This window comes from Vulpes lagopus, chromosome 10, assembly GCF_018345385.1.
Source record: "Vulpes lagopus strain Blue_001 chromosome 10, ASM1834538v1, whole genome shotgun sequence".
Lineage (NCBI taxonomy): Eukaryota > Metazoa > Chordata > Mammalia > Carnivora > Canidae > Vulpes > Vulpes lagopus.
In genome coordinates this window covers 39,925,792-39,938,394 of record NC_054833.1, presented here as the reverse complement: position 1 = coordinate 39,938,394, position 12,603 = coordinate 39,925,792, and the positions used below count along the sequence as shown (strand labels likewise).

General features: G+C 46.8%; 1 protein-coding gene across 2 annotated transcripts in view; it reads left to right on the top strand.

Moving 5' to 3' along the window:
* Positions 1–10,217, top strand: part of POU2F3 (POU class 2 homeobox 3) — a 75,892-nt gene extending 65,675 nt beyond the window's left edge. For both annotated transcript variants that reach the window (XM_041770746.1, XM_041770747.1), the window contains exons 10-13: positions 1,730–1,891; positions 7,231–7,297; positions 8,407–8,539; positions 9,949–10,217. In XM_041770746.1, coding sequence (XP_041626680.1) covers positions 1,730–1,891; positions 7,231–7,297; positions 8,407–8,539; positions 9,949–9,988 — 402 coding nt within the window. In that variant the 3' untranslated portion in view covers positions 9,989–10,217. The remainder of the gene's footprint in view (positions 1–1,729; positions 1,892–7,230; positions 7,298–8,406; positions 8,540–9,948) is intronic.
* Positions 10,218–12,603: the final 2,386 nt, after the last annotated feature.

Genomic DNA, 12,603 nt, shown 5'->3' with positions numbered 1-12,603 from the left:
AGGCAGAGGGAAAAGCAGGCTCCCTGCAGGGGAGCCCAATGCAGGACTCGATCCCAGGACCCCAGGATCATGCTCCGAACCAGAAGGCAGCCGGTCAACCACTGAGCCACCCAGGTGCCCCAACCCTGACTTTTTTGAGAGCCCATTGTCTCCTTCACTGGGAGATTTAAAGAATGGGGTATAGGGTCCCAGAAGAGCATGTCCAGCTGAGGTGAAGGGATCAAAGCCAGAGCACTGTATATGAATTTTCTTTTTTCATTTGTTTTTTATTGAAGTATAGTTGACGTATTATATTAGTTTTGGATGTATGACAGAGACTCAACAGTTTTACATATTACAAAATGCTTATCATGATAAGTATAGTTGCCATCTGAAATTCTTCACTTTCTATGCATTGATTTATTTTTTTTTTATTTTTTAAAGATTTTATTTATTTATTCATGAGAGACACAGAATGAGAGAGAGAGGCAGAGACATAGGCAGAGGTGGAAGCAGGCTCCATGCAGGGAGCCTGATGTGGGACTTGATCCAGGGACTCCAGGATCACACCCTGGGCTGAAGGCAGGCGCTAAACCACTGAGCCACCCAGGGATACGATTTATTATTTTTTTAACTATAAATGTAGGAAATGCTCATTGTAAACAATTAAGAAAACATGGAAGTAGAAAGAAAAAAATCTACCATCAAATGGCTTTCCTTCTATTTCTTTCTTCCCCACGCATTTAAATGCTTGTGATCATATTATACATACATTTGTTTGAACTTGTAGCAGAAGCTACAACTTTCCTGAGCCAGTATGTGGAAGCTGATAATACCCAGCTATGTGCCCCGTAGGAGCTGGGGAAGAGAAGAGGGAAAAGCAGGCGTGTCTAAACAGCTTCTCATCAGGATCCCTTAGGTACCAGCCTCCAGAGCCTCCATCCACACCACATGGGTCCCCAGAGGATGTGTCCTTGGCCTCATTTAACATTATGGGCTTGAGGCCTCCAAGACTGCTGCCCACTCTGGCCAATCCGCCAGTGCATCTGGCTCAAGGATTTGATGGCCACTTCCTGCTGGCAGGATGACAAGAGCTGGCTTTTCCTGCTGATTAGATTTCTTGGAGCAGCATGAGTGAGGGAGGAGGATGCAGGAAGGAGGGAAGGGCGCTGAGACCAAAGATTGGGTGGAGGGAGGGGTTGGAACAGAAGAGCGCTGAATATGTATATGTATATATTATCTTCACATTCTCGATGGATCCACATGCTTTAGCTTTTCCTATGTGAGGTAGGACAGGAAGTAATAACACAAGAAGAGGATATCAGGCCACAAGGGAAACATGGGTTTCGGGATTTTGCCTGCCCCTCCGAACTCAGTGGTGGACTCCTGTCTCTAGAACTTCTCCTGAAGGAAGACGTGAGAGAAGAGAACTATGTTTATGGATCCTTTCTTCTGTGGCAAGCCTCGTGCTGGGCAGTTTACATACATTTTCTCGTTGTATCCTCACAACAATCCTGAATGGTAGACATTATTTTTCTCCCTTCATAGATGAGGCTCAGAGAGGTTAAGAAAGTCTTCTAAGGAGACACAGTAAATGATGAAGCCAGTATGCCATCTTAGGTCTGATTCTAAAGCCTTTCATCTATCTCTTGTTCTATCTTGTTCCCTTGGAACATCTGGCCCCTACCCCTGATTCTCGACCCCTTCCCTTTTTCCTCCTGACCACACTCTATCCCTTTGGTCTCTGTAGAACCCCAAACCCAGCTCAGAGGAGATCTCCATGATTGCAGAGCAGCTGTCCATGGAGAAGGAGGTGGTAAGAGTCTGGTTCTGCAACCGACGTCAGAAGGAGAAGCGAATCAACTGCCCTGTGACCACACCCATCAAATCACCCATTTACAACTCCCGCCTGGTGAGTGGCCTGGAACAAGCTGCCACCAAGCACTGGGGGGAAGGTCAGGAATGGTGCCTGGAAGTCATCCTGGGGAAGATGGCAGTCAGGAGTTGTGAGGGGCATGCCATAAATAAATAAGCAAATAGATGGCATATATAAAATCTACATAACATAAAGGAGAACAAAGAAGGGTAAGGGGATTGAAAGTGACTGTGGAGGTGGAGATGCTTTTTTAAGAGAGAGGTCACAGAGGACATTCCTGGTGAGGTGACATTTAATTGGAGCCCAGAATGTTGAAAAGGAAAGAACTATCTAGAATAAAGAGTGTTCCAGGCAGAGGAACCAGCACGTCTGAGGAATAGGAGGAAGCCAGTGTAGCTGGGGCAGAGTGAGGAAGGAGGAGGGACTAGGAGGGGCCGTCAGAGGAGTAGCACAGAGCAGACTGCCCTAGGTCATGGAGGTCACTGAAAGGACCCTGGCTTTGAGTTTGTATGAAAGAAGCCGCTGGAGGGCTGTGAGCAGAGAAGCCTGAGCTGGCTGAGGTGGGCTGCCACGTGGAGAATGATCTACGTGGAAGCACACACCAGTGAGGAGAACTCCAACAATGAGGCTGAGCATAGAGATAGATTAGGCTAGGATGCTAGCCATGATGGTGACAAGAAGTGGATGGATTCTGAATACACTTCAACTGTGGAGCCAGCAAGATATGCTGACAACTCAGATACGGAATATGAGAAATGAGGCCAAAGAGACTTCAAGGATTTTGGCCCTAGCAACCAGTCAGAGGTGTTGACACTTTATAGGATGATGAAGAATGGTGGAGGTACAGGTATGAGGGAGAAAACTAAAAATTTGGAGCTGATCTGATTAAGTTGGACATGCATCTAAGCATCCAAGAGGTGGTATCAAGTAGACAGTTGTATCTATGATTCTGGAGGTCAGGGGAGAGGTCAGGGCTGGGAATAATCTGTAGTTTAGGCAGACTTGGGAGTTTGGGGAGTAGGACATGTCTTCTTTATTCAGGGAAAGATGGTGCCTGGAGGGTGGGGGTGGGAAGGTTCTTCTCCATCCCAGGGGATGATAGGGTTGGAAGGCTAAGGGAATTGAAGACAATGGGGCTGTCCTCAAATCTTTCAGCACTCGAGAATGGGTGAAATTCAGCCTTGTCCGGGATGGAACATAGCTGACACATAAAACAACACCATTGTTCATTCTTTCACCAACATTCCTTGACCATCTACCATATATTGATCTTTGTGCAGAGTGCTAGGGATACACAAATAAATAACATCTGTCCCCAGTCCCAGAGGACCTCACCGCCAATCCAGAGCAAAGGAGACAGACAAACAAATAATAAACAACATGATAATTTCTCTCGGAGAATTTAGGAGTTGCAGCTAACAAAGCCTGGCAAGGTGGTGGTTAGAGAAGGCTTCCCCAAGGAGATAATTAATACCTGTGCTGAGTCCGAAAGGACAGAGTGAAGAGGCAAATAAGTGTGGGGTGGAGTTCTCATGGGGGAAAGTATGGGAACAGTAGCATGAAGCAGGGACGATGTATGACATGTTCCTGGAACCGTAGGTGGTTCCCTGCAGAGGGATGTTGAAAGATGAGGCTAGACAGACCAGCAAGGGCCAGACTGAGGTGACTGTGCAATGCTGAGGAACTTGAAGGCTTAGGGGAGTCACTGAAGGATTTTTGAGCAGGGCATTGGCACAATCAGATTTGCCTTTTAGAATGATGATCAGACTACGGTGTAAAGGGTGGTTTGAAAGACACAAGACAGTGGCAGGGAAACCACCTAGGATGTGTCTGCAGTTATCTGGAAGAGAAGAAATGAGGGCTGAAGCAAACCTAAGAGATAAGAAATTCAAGAGACAATTAGAAGGTAGAATTATTAGGTCTTGGTTAATGAATCAGAAATCAGGTGGGGGCAGGGAGAATGATGACAGCAAGAGAATATTCTGCGCTCTCAGCATTCAGGTTGGGTTGATGGGGCAGGTGGTAGTGCCATTGATGGAACAAGCAAACAGAGGGAGGAGCTGATTTGGGAGTAGGAAAAAGTGACTATTTCCAGTCTTTACATCATTATAATGTACAGTGAAGCCTCTGGGACACCCAAGTGGGAATGTCCTTGGGCACCTGGAGTTATGGGGTCAGAAGAGAAGGCCAGGATAGAGACACAGATCAGGGAGTCATACGCATAAGGTGGTGGTTGAAATCCTCGGGTTGGAGGGTGAGGGAGGAGCTCAACTATGGAGTTTTCACAAAGGAGCCAAGAGAGAAACCTAGATCTTAACCCTAGAGAACATCAGCGTTTGAGGGACAGGTAAGGGAAGAGGATCAAGGGAGGAAACTAAGAAGGAGAAGCCAGAAGAGTCAAGACAAGAGCGGGAGGTCAGTGAAGATGTGAGGAGTTCTGTAGGAGTGCTATGGGAAAGTAGAGGAGTGCAGATCAATGACACTCCAATCAGAATGGAGTCTAGGAGGGCTGACCCCCCGATTGGTTTGTAGAACAAATTAAAGTTAGCAAGAACAGCAAACCAGGCAGGAGGAACCATCTGTGAGGAGGTACCGAATTATAAAACAACATGCTACTTTTTGGGAATCACAAGCACTTCCATCTGGCTGGAGCTAAGGCCTGGTGACCAAGAGAGGTTGATGAGGGCCGATCACAATGGGCCACAGATACTAAATTACCCTGCAAACTCTGAGGAACCATCAAAAATTTTAAGTTGGAGGCAACAGGATATTCATTCACTATTCCTTTCTTAAATGTTTATCAAGTACCCACCAAATTTTTGGCACAGGACACTTGGGATCCCTGCTTCCAGTCCAGCAGGGAAAAGTCCAGTCAGTCCCAGACATTGAACAAATACTTTCTGGGATGAAATCTCCAGAGGAGAAGCAAGAGGATTTAGAGGACCTAACCTAGTGCAGGTGTCAGGAGCTTCTCTGAGGAATGATGCTCAAACTGACAGAAGAAGAATGAGTAGACAGTAATGGGGGTGAGGGTGCCCGGGGAGGGGAGAGTGTAGGAAGAACATTCTAGGCAGAGGAAAGAGTCTATACGAAGGCCCTGAGGCTAGGACAGGGTGAAAGGAGGAAGCACAGCAGGCTACGAGATGGGCTGGAACCATGGGCTGGAACCGGGGGAGTGTGAATGAGGAAGCTGGAGTGTTGGGCGGCGGTGAGGTGGGGTGAGGTTATGTCGGGTGTGTTAAGGAAATGGAGCCATGTCAGAAGAGCATTGGAATCTTCAAACACAGGCTTTTGGGAAGTAGGTTTTCTTTTTGGTTCAATCCCAACCCAGGACACCTACAGTGAGAAAAGCAGTGGGAAGCATGGAGAAGCCAGGAAGGAGCCTGATTCATTCTCATCATTCATGCAATACATATTGACTGAACTTTGCACCTGCAAGTTTCCAGGTGCTGCAGTAGACACCGTAGATCTCCATGGGCATCATCCTGCCCTTGGGAAGCTGACAGCCTACTAAAGGAGAAAGATGTTAAATAAGTAATGACATTCATATTTGTGATATTATGAAGGAAGCAGAGAAAGAAAATGTTCTGACCCTGTCTTCTCCTCAGGTCTCATAGGGATGGGCTCCTTGGGACCAGGACATAGTTTCTTCTGCTCTGATATGAAATGATCTCTAAGATATACAGTCAAGCCAAAAAAAGAAAGAAGAAAGAAGGAAGGAAGGAAGGAAGGAAGGAAGGAAGGAAGGAAGGGAGGAAGGAAGGAAGGAAGGAAAAAAAAGAAAGGAAAAAAGAAAAGAAAAGAAAAGAAAAGGAAAGAAAAGAAAAGAAAAGAAAAGAAAAGAAAAGAAAAGAAAAGAAAAGAAAAACGGCAATGGCACAAACCAGGGTGGGCAAAATGCTACCATTTATATAAACAATTAAAAAGGGGAACCATATATGCCAAGATACACACACACACACACACACACACACACACACACACACATATATATACCTGCTTGCATATGCATGGCCTGCCTCCAGAAGGAAACAGAAGAAGCTGGTCGCAGTGACTAAATACATTATTTATTTTAAAACAACAACAAATTTCTTGGGTGTGCCAGTTGGGAGGGGAGGAGGAGGAGGAGAGAGATAGGTGATAACATCTCTTACCACGCGGCCCCACACCTGTCTCCACCCTCCGTGGGTCCCCTGCCTACTGAGGAGGTTCATTGTAAAAGCACAGGTAGGTGAAGAGAGCCGAACCGCAGCTGATTAATTGGGAAATGAATACATGCTGCATCCTGTTGGGACGGGTGGATCCAAACTGGGGAGGGGAGGAGTATCAAATCCCAGCTCCCCGAGCAGAGCTTCCTTCCAACGTCCTTTGAAAACATTGATGGGAGCTTCCCCGGTCTGGCATGTGAGAGAACAAAGAGGAGGCGAAGTGTGCCGACTCCAGCTCAGATGAAGAGGTGAACAGTGTCCAGCGACACTTGACGGCTGCCTTCAGGGAGGATGGGAACTAACATTTAACAACCCTGGCACTCTTTGGCAGGCATTGAGTTGGAAGCTTTATGGACATTATCTTATTAAATCTTAATTAAAAGGAAATACAAGGGAGGCATTACCTCTGTATCATGGATGAGAAAACCAGATCTCAGTGGGGTTAGGTCACTGCTCAAAGTCACATGGTGGAGCCAGGTTCTCTCCCCAGATCCGTTGGGCCCTCAAGGTCCATTCTTTCTATTACATCTTGTTCTAAGTTGTGCTTGCTAGGGTAGTAATCTTAAGGGGAGGGAGAATCCTAAAGTGTTTAAATCCTCGTGAGTCTCTTCCTAAGCTCAGAGTTGACGATGCTGTGGGGTCTCCAGGGCCAAATGAAAAGCTTTGGAGTGCAAAGTGCAGCCCCTCCAGTGTTTTCTGGGGAGTCGAGGGTCCTCTCATACATCAGGCTGGGAAGCCGGGAACAGGACTGTCAGGGCTAGGCTCTGCTGCCCTGAGCAAAAGGATCTTTATAAAAATAAATAAATAAACAAACAAATAAGTAAATAAATAAATACCAAAAAAAAAAAAAAAAAGAACGGGTTACTGACGAACAGGGGCAGCTTTGCCTTGGCAGTGCCGAAGAAGCCAGGGGACACAGGGAGGGCAGGGCCTGGTGGCGGCAGTGAGCAGCCATCACCAGAGCAGGGCAGAGCTGGAGCTGATGCCGCACATGGTCCAGAGGCCTTCCTGCAGAAGCGAGGGATGGAATGTAGGTTCGGGACTAGGCAATCATCAAGGACGCTGAGGCCTGCGGCCTGCACTCTGGGCCCGGCACCCCAGAGAAGCACTGAGGATCATGGAGAAAGGAGCAGACACAGACACTGACAAGCTTCCATTGCCTTTCAGGTCTCTCCCTCTGGGTCTCTGGGCCCCCTCTCTGTCCCTCCTGTCCACAGCACCATGCCTGGAACAGGTAAGCCTTACCGTGGGGTTTCTGAATAACACCAGAATTCTATAAATACCGGGATGGTAGAGGCACAAGCTGACTGCTTAGGTCAGCATTCCTTAAATGTCTCTCAAAGGCGATTAAAATCTGTGCGAGGAGAAGGGTTCCACCATCAAGTAAGTTTGGGAAATGCTGAAGAAGCAGGGTTTAGAGCAAGTGTTTTCTTTCTGTTTTGGTTGCCACCCTTCTCAGCCCCGGAGTGCATTTTATATCCCTGCAGGAGTGAAGGAGCTGGATGGAAGGCAGGGGGTTTCCAAACCAATTTCCTACAGAACTCTTATTTTTCAAAAAGCACCGATAGCCTTTCAAAGAACCCATAGGGTGACCGTATGTCTGGATGTGCCCAGGATAGTCCGAGGGTCTGCCTGTTGTCCTGACATAATTATCGATGGCACTGCTTCCCACTCTCCAAAGTATCTTGGCTTGCTTGGATGCTAAGATAGACCTGTCACCTTATTCACAGAATACTGTTTGGGAAACCCAAAAACAAGAATCCAAATCTGCCATATTGCAGAAGACAAATGTGTTTCAGGGAAGCAGTACAGGCTAGGATTACTTAGTGAATGGCCAGGGACCGAGGCTTGGGTCTCCTCTCTCATGGCTGTGCTCTTTTTAGAAGACTGTGTCTTTTCTGTGGAGATGGGAACATGGAAAAGGCTGGCAATCTTTATTATGCTCTCAGATTCTTTCCCTCCCCTGTTCACTTTTCTCTCTCTGCCTCTCCTCCTTTCTTGTTCTTTTGCCTCTCCTGTCTCTTGGTCTGGGGCTACATATGCCCTGCCCAGGGTGTGTCCTGGAGTAGGAGGATTTTGGCATCTGTCCTTTTGCATTTGGCAAGTCCTGGACCTGCAGAACCAGCCATGCCGCTCTCCAGGGCCCGCGCTGAGAAGAACATTTATGACGAGAGCCCCTCTGGGGCCGGGTGTTGATGCTAACATGGCAGGAGGTGGGCAGGTGGGTGGGAGGTAGGAGGGGGTGGGAGTCCTCTGGGGGGGGCATGTCTGAGGGCCATGTCAGGAGGTCCCAGGACCCAGCAGCATTATTTTCCCCTTGTTTTTGCCTCTCTTCGTCCTCAGTAACGTCATCCTGTTCCCCTGGGAACAACAGCAGGCCTTCGTCTCCTGGCTCAGGACTCCACGCCAACAGCCCCACTGCATCTCAAAATAACTCCAAAGCAGCAGTGAGCTCCTCCAGTTTTAACTCTTCAGGGTAAGGTGGAGGAGAGAATGCCCCGACATTACAGCAGGGTCAGGGGACATGCAAGAAGTTGGGTCCATACCTCTGGAAAGAAAGCTCGTCTCAGGGCTGGAAAGGGAAGCGGGGTGGCAGGGGGTGGGGATGGGGTGCAGAGTGGACAGCCAGGCTGGACCACATCCCTAGGGAGCGGGCTTTAAAGAGAAGCTTCGGCCAGTGAGCAGTCCTGGCAAGGAGCTGATGTCAACAAAGCCAAAATTTCCATCCTCACTAGGAGGGTGGAAATTTCCAAACACTCCTGTTAGAAAGGGCCAGGTCCTTCAGTGGGCTTAGTAGTGCTCCACTTCATGCCAGGAACAGGGTGCTCTCGGGGTGCTCTGATGTGAGCCAGAGCTGCCGGTGCAGCTGACGGAATGAGAGAGGGAAGTATTGCCCGATCCCTATCTCCAGCTCTTACCTGCAATGCAATGAGGGAAGCGGCCTCTGGGGCCTGAGTCTGCTCTATAGAGTATTCTCCAGCAGAGGCTTTGAGAAAGTCTTCCCTGATTCAGCACAAAGCAGAGATTTGAAAGTTAGGCAGTTACCTTGTGGGAAATGAGTCCACTTGTCCAAACCCAGGCTATTGAGCAAGACAGCCAGCTCTTATGGCCACATGTTGCACTGGATCTCCTCAACCACTGTAGCCATAAAGGGAAGGAAAAAATATAATGTACATTTTAAAAAATTTTTTTAAAATTTATTTATGATAGTCACAGAGAGAGAGAGAGAGGCAGAGACATAGGCAGAGGGAGAAGCAGGCTCCATGCACCGGGAGCCCGACGTGGGATTCGATCCTGGGTCTCCAGGATCACGCCCTGGGCCAAAGGCAAGCGCTAAACCGCTGCGCCACCCAGGGATCCCCTAATGTACATTTTTAAAAGATTTTATTTATTATTTGAGAGAGAGGGAGAGAGCATGAGCAGAGTGAGGGACACAGGAGGAAGAAGACCCCCAGCTGAGCAAGAAGACCGATGCGAGGCTCTGTCCACCCAGATCAGTCAGTTTAGCATCTGCCTTCAGCTCAGGTCATGATCCCGGGGTCCTGGGATCAAGCCCCACATTGGTCTTCCTGTTCAGTGGGTAGTCTGCCGCTCATCCCGCTCATGTTCTCCACCCCCTCAATAAATAAATAAAATTTTTTAAAAAATGTTTTGAGATAGAATTTATATACCATAAAAGTTACCATCTAAAGTGTAGGATGCAGTGGATTTTAGTGTATTCACAATTTTTGCGTAACCATCACCATAATCACCATAATCTAATTCCAGAACGTTTACATCACCCCAGAAAGAAAACCCCATACCTGTTGGCAGTTTGCTACCCATTCACCTCTTCCATCATCCCATTAGCAGCTTCGGGATTGACTTGCTTTTTCTTCCTTCCAGATCTTGGTACCGATGGAATCATCCCACCTACCTCCACTGAGACCAAAAAGTTTCTTCGAATTCACCTGGCCCCGTATGCCCCCCTGGAAGGAAGGGAATCACGCCTTCGCCCTCTGTATGGACAGATTACTGTCAGGAGAGTGGAAGAGAATCCCCACTATCAACCCAAACTCTTGCTTCTTCAGGAGTGAGGGCATCCAGAGATCCAAACTGTGATTGAACCATGCTTTGGCTCCAAGAGCTCTTGAAACACATGCCCTTCCCGCCCCCCCCCCCCCCCCCCCAGGTGTTGACCATGTTCACCTTCTTTCCCTGTTTTGTCTTCCAATCCTCTAGTTCTAAATACTTCAGACGGCTTCACTGTGGCAGTAGTCTTTCAGAGAAGGACACCTTGCCATTATTTTCCAACTCATCCGCGGGCTTCTAGGGACAGTGGTTTGCCTGGTGCACCAAGCCACCAGGAGAGAGATCACAGTTCTGACTTCGAACTCGGCCACCATCTCTGAACCGGTTTCTAAAATCTGCGAAAGGATTGAAATCTGATGACCACAGCCTGGATGCTCTCTCTGTTCTGCAAACTTTTCTGATCGAATCCTCATTTCACCCCATGTTCTCTGTAGCCCCGCCCCCCTTTTCTAGAACCAAATCCAGTCACGATTGCCTCCTTTTTACAGAAGGCTGAGCCACCCTCAGTCCCCTGGGCGCATCTCTCTGCCCACAGGTGCTCTTCTGTCTGCTACACCTGCCCCAGAGTTCAGGAGTGCTTATTCCTTCTCTCCTTCCTTGTCTTTCTCTGGTCCTCTCTCCCTTCCTCGCAGGAGGAAGGACTCAAGAACAAACCCATAACAATTATGTTGGCAAAATACCTGTATATAGCCCCTTCTTCTTTTTGCAGTTATGTTCTCTCCTTAATGTGGAATTGTCCAGCAAAATGTTTAACTCAGGTGTGAATTTTGAAGATATCTCTGTAATATTTTATCTTTTTAAAAAAAAGAAAAAGGAAAAAAAATGCCAAAGTGTGAAATACTGTGCTAGCTTCCACAAGAGAGTTCCCGCATAGGCTGGGAATCTTGGTTGACTTCTCGGGAACCTTCTCTCTAGTCTCCTTCTTTGTGGGCCAGTGTGTAGAGATGTAACATGAAGCCATTCCAGAAATGGTAACTTTAAAAAAAAAAAAGATTGTATATCCAAGAAAATGTTGAGATTCAAAGGAATCTCTCTGTTCCTAAATAAATTTGTATAGTTATGATATAAATGATTCCACTATTGATAAGAAGAGGTTTAGATTATTGTTCTGTGTCTTTTGTTGAGGGGGGGAATCTGAGTGCATATAGTGAAATGGGATGGGGGGGAGGCACCTGGCTGGTTCAGCCAGTGGAGTGTGACACTCTCGATCTCAGGGCTGTGAGTTCGAGCCTCACGTTGGGCGCAGAGATTACTTTAAAAAAGTGGGATGGGGAAAATATTTCAAATCAGCGCATTAAGTCTGTTAGTCCCCAGACTGATGCTAAAGATGACATACATTGACACGGGGTTTTGAAGAGTTCTTAATCTTTTTGATAGAACTCCCTTGAGGGCAGAGTAGCTTACAACTGGTTGTAAGTGGGAGGATTTTGTAAGTGGGAGGATGGTAAATGTTTAAGGCCAAGTCATTCAGACTTTAGAGGCAGAGGCTGAAAAGCTCCTATTCCAGGTATCCTGAAGGTCAATTATTCAGTATTCACAATGGGAAGCAATAGATATGTAATAGATATGTAGACAGGAAGCAAAGCACAATCCGATAATCCGGTATATTTGGGTTCGGAATGCACTGGGACTTTTGCTGAGGGGTTTGAGGGACAAGGAAGCTCTCCTGGTGGTTTTCCTGAGGTTAATAAAAATTTAAATAGCTACCATTCCTAGGGTAAACACTGACCTGTGGGAAAGGGAGTTCCTTCAAAACTGTAATGGCTCATGGGGGAAAACTGAAATTGGGATGAAACATTAGTTGTGAACAACATCCAAGTGAGAAATCTGTATGTAAATAATTAAGACTTAACTATTCCTGATGTTTAAATGGGCCTTATATTCAGACTCAAACTTCATGTCATGAAGCTGGAGAAGAAAGCCTATTGGTAGTGGTCACTGTCTCAAGAAAAGATTCAGTTGGAAGGGGCGAGGGATACAGCAAAGAGACAGCAAGAGGAACCTTCGGGGCTCATTTAAGTATATAAAGGGACAACTCTGCCAACCATGAGCCCATGTGTACTTCCCCGTGCATGCACTGTCCACAATGCTGGTTTTCTTTTTCTTTTTCTTTTCTTTTTTTTTTTTTTGTCCCTTTGGCGTCCCTGGATGGGCAGGAACCACATACTGGTTTTCATTCATTTCATCTTTTTAAAAATACTTATTTTTTTAGAGCAGTTTAAGATTTATACCAAAATTGAGAAGAAGGTACAGAGATTTCCCATACACTCCTGCCCCCTCACATGCATAGCCTCTCCCATCATCAACATCACTCACCAGAAAGTGTGATTTTTTTTTTTAACCAAGGATGAACCTACATTGACACACAATAATCACATGAAATTCACAGTTCATCTTAGAGCTCACTCTTGGTGGTATACATGCTACAGGTTTGTAGCAAAATATAATGACATACACCCATGATTGTAA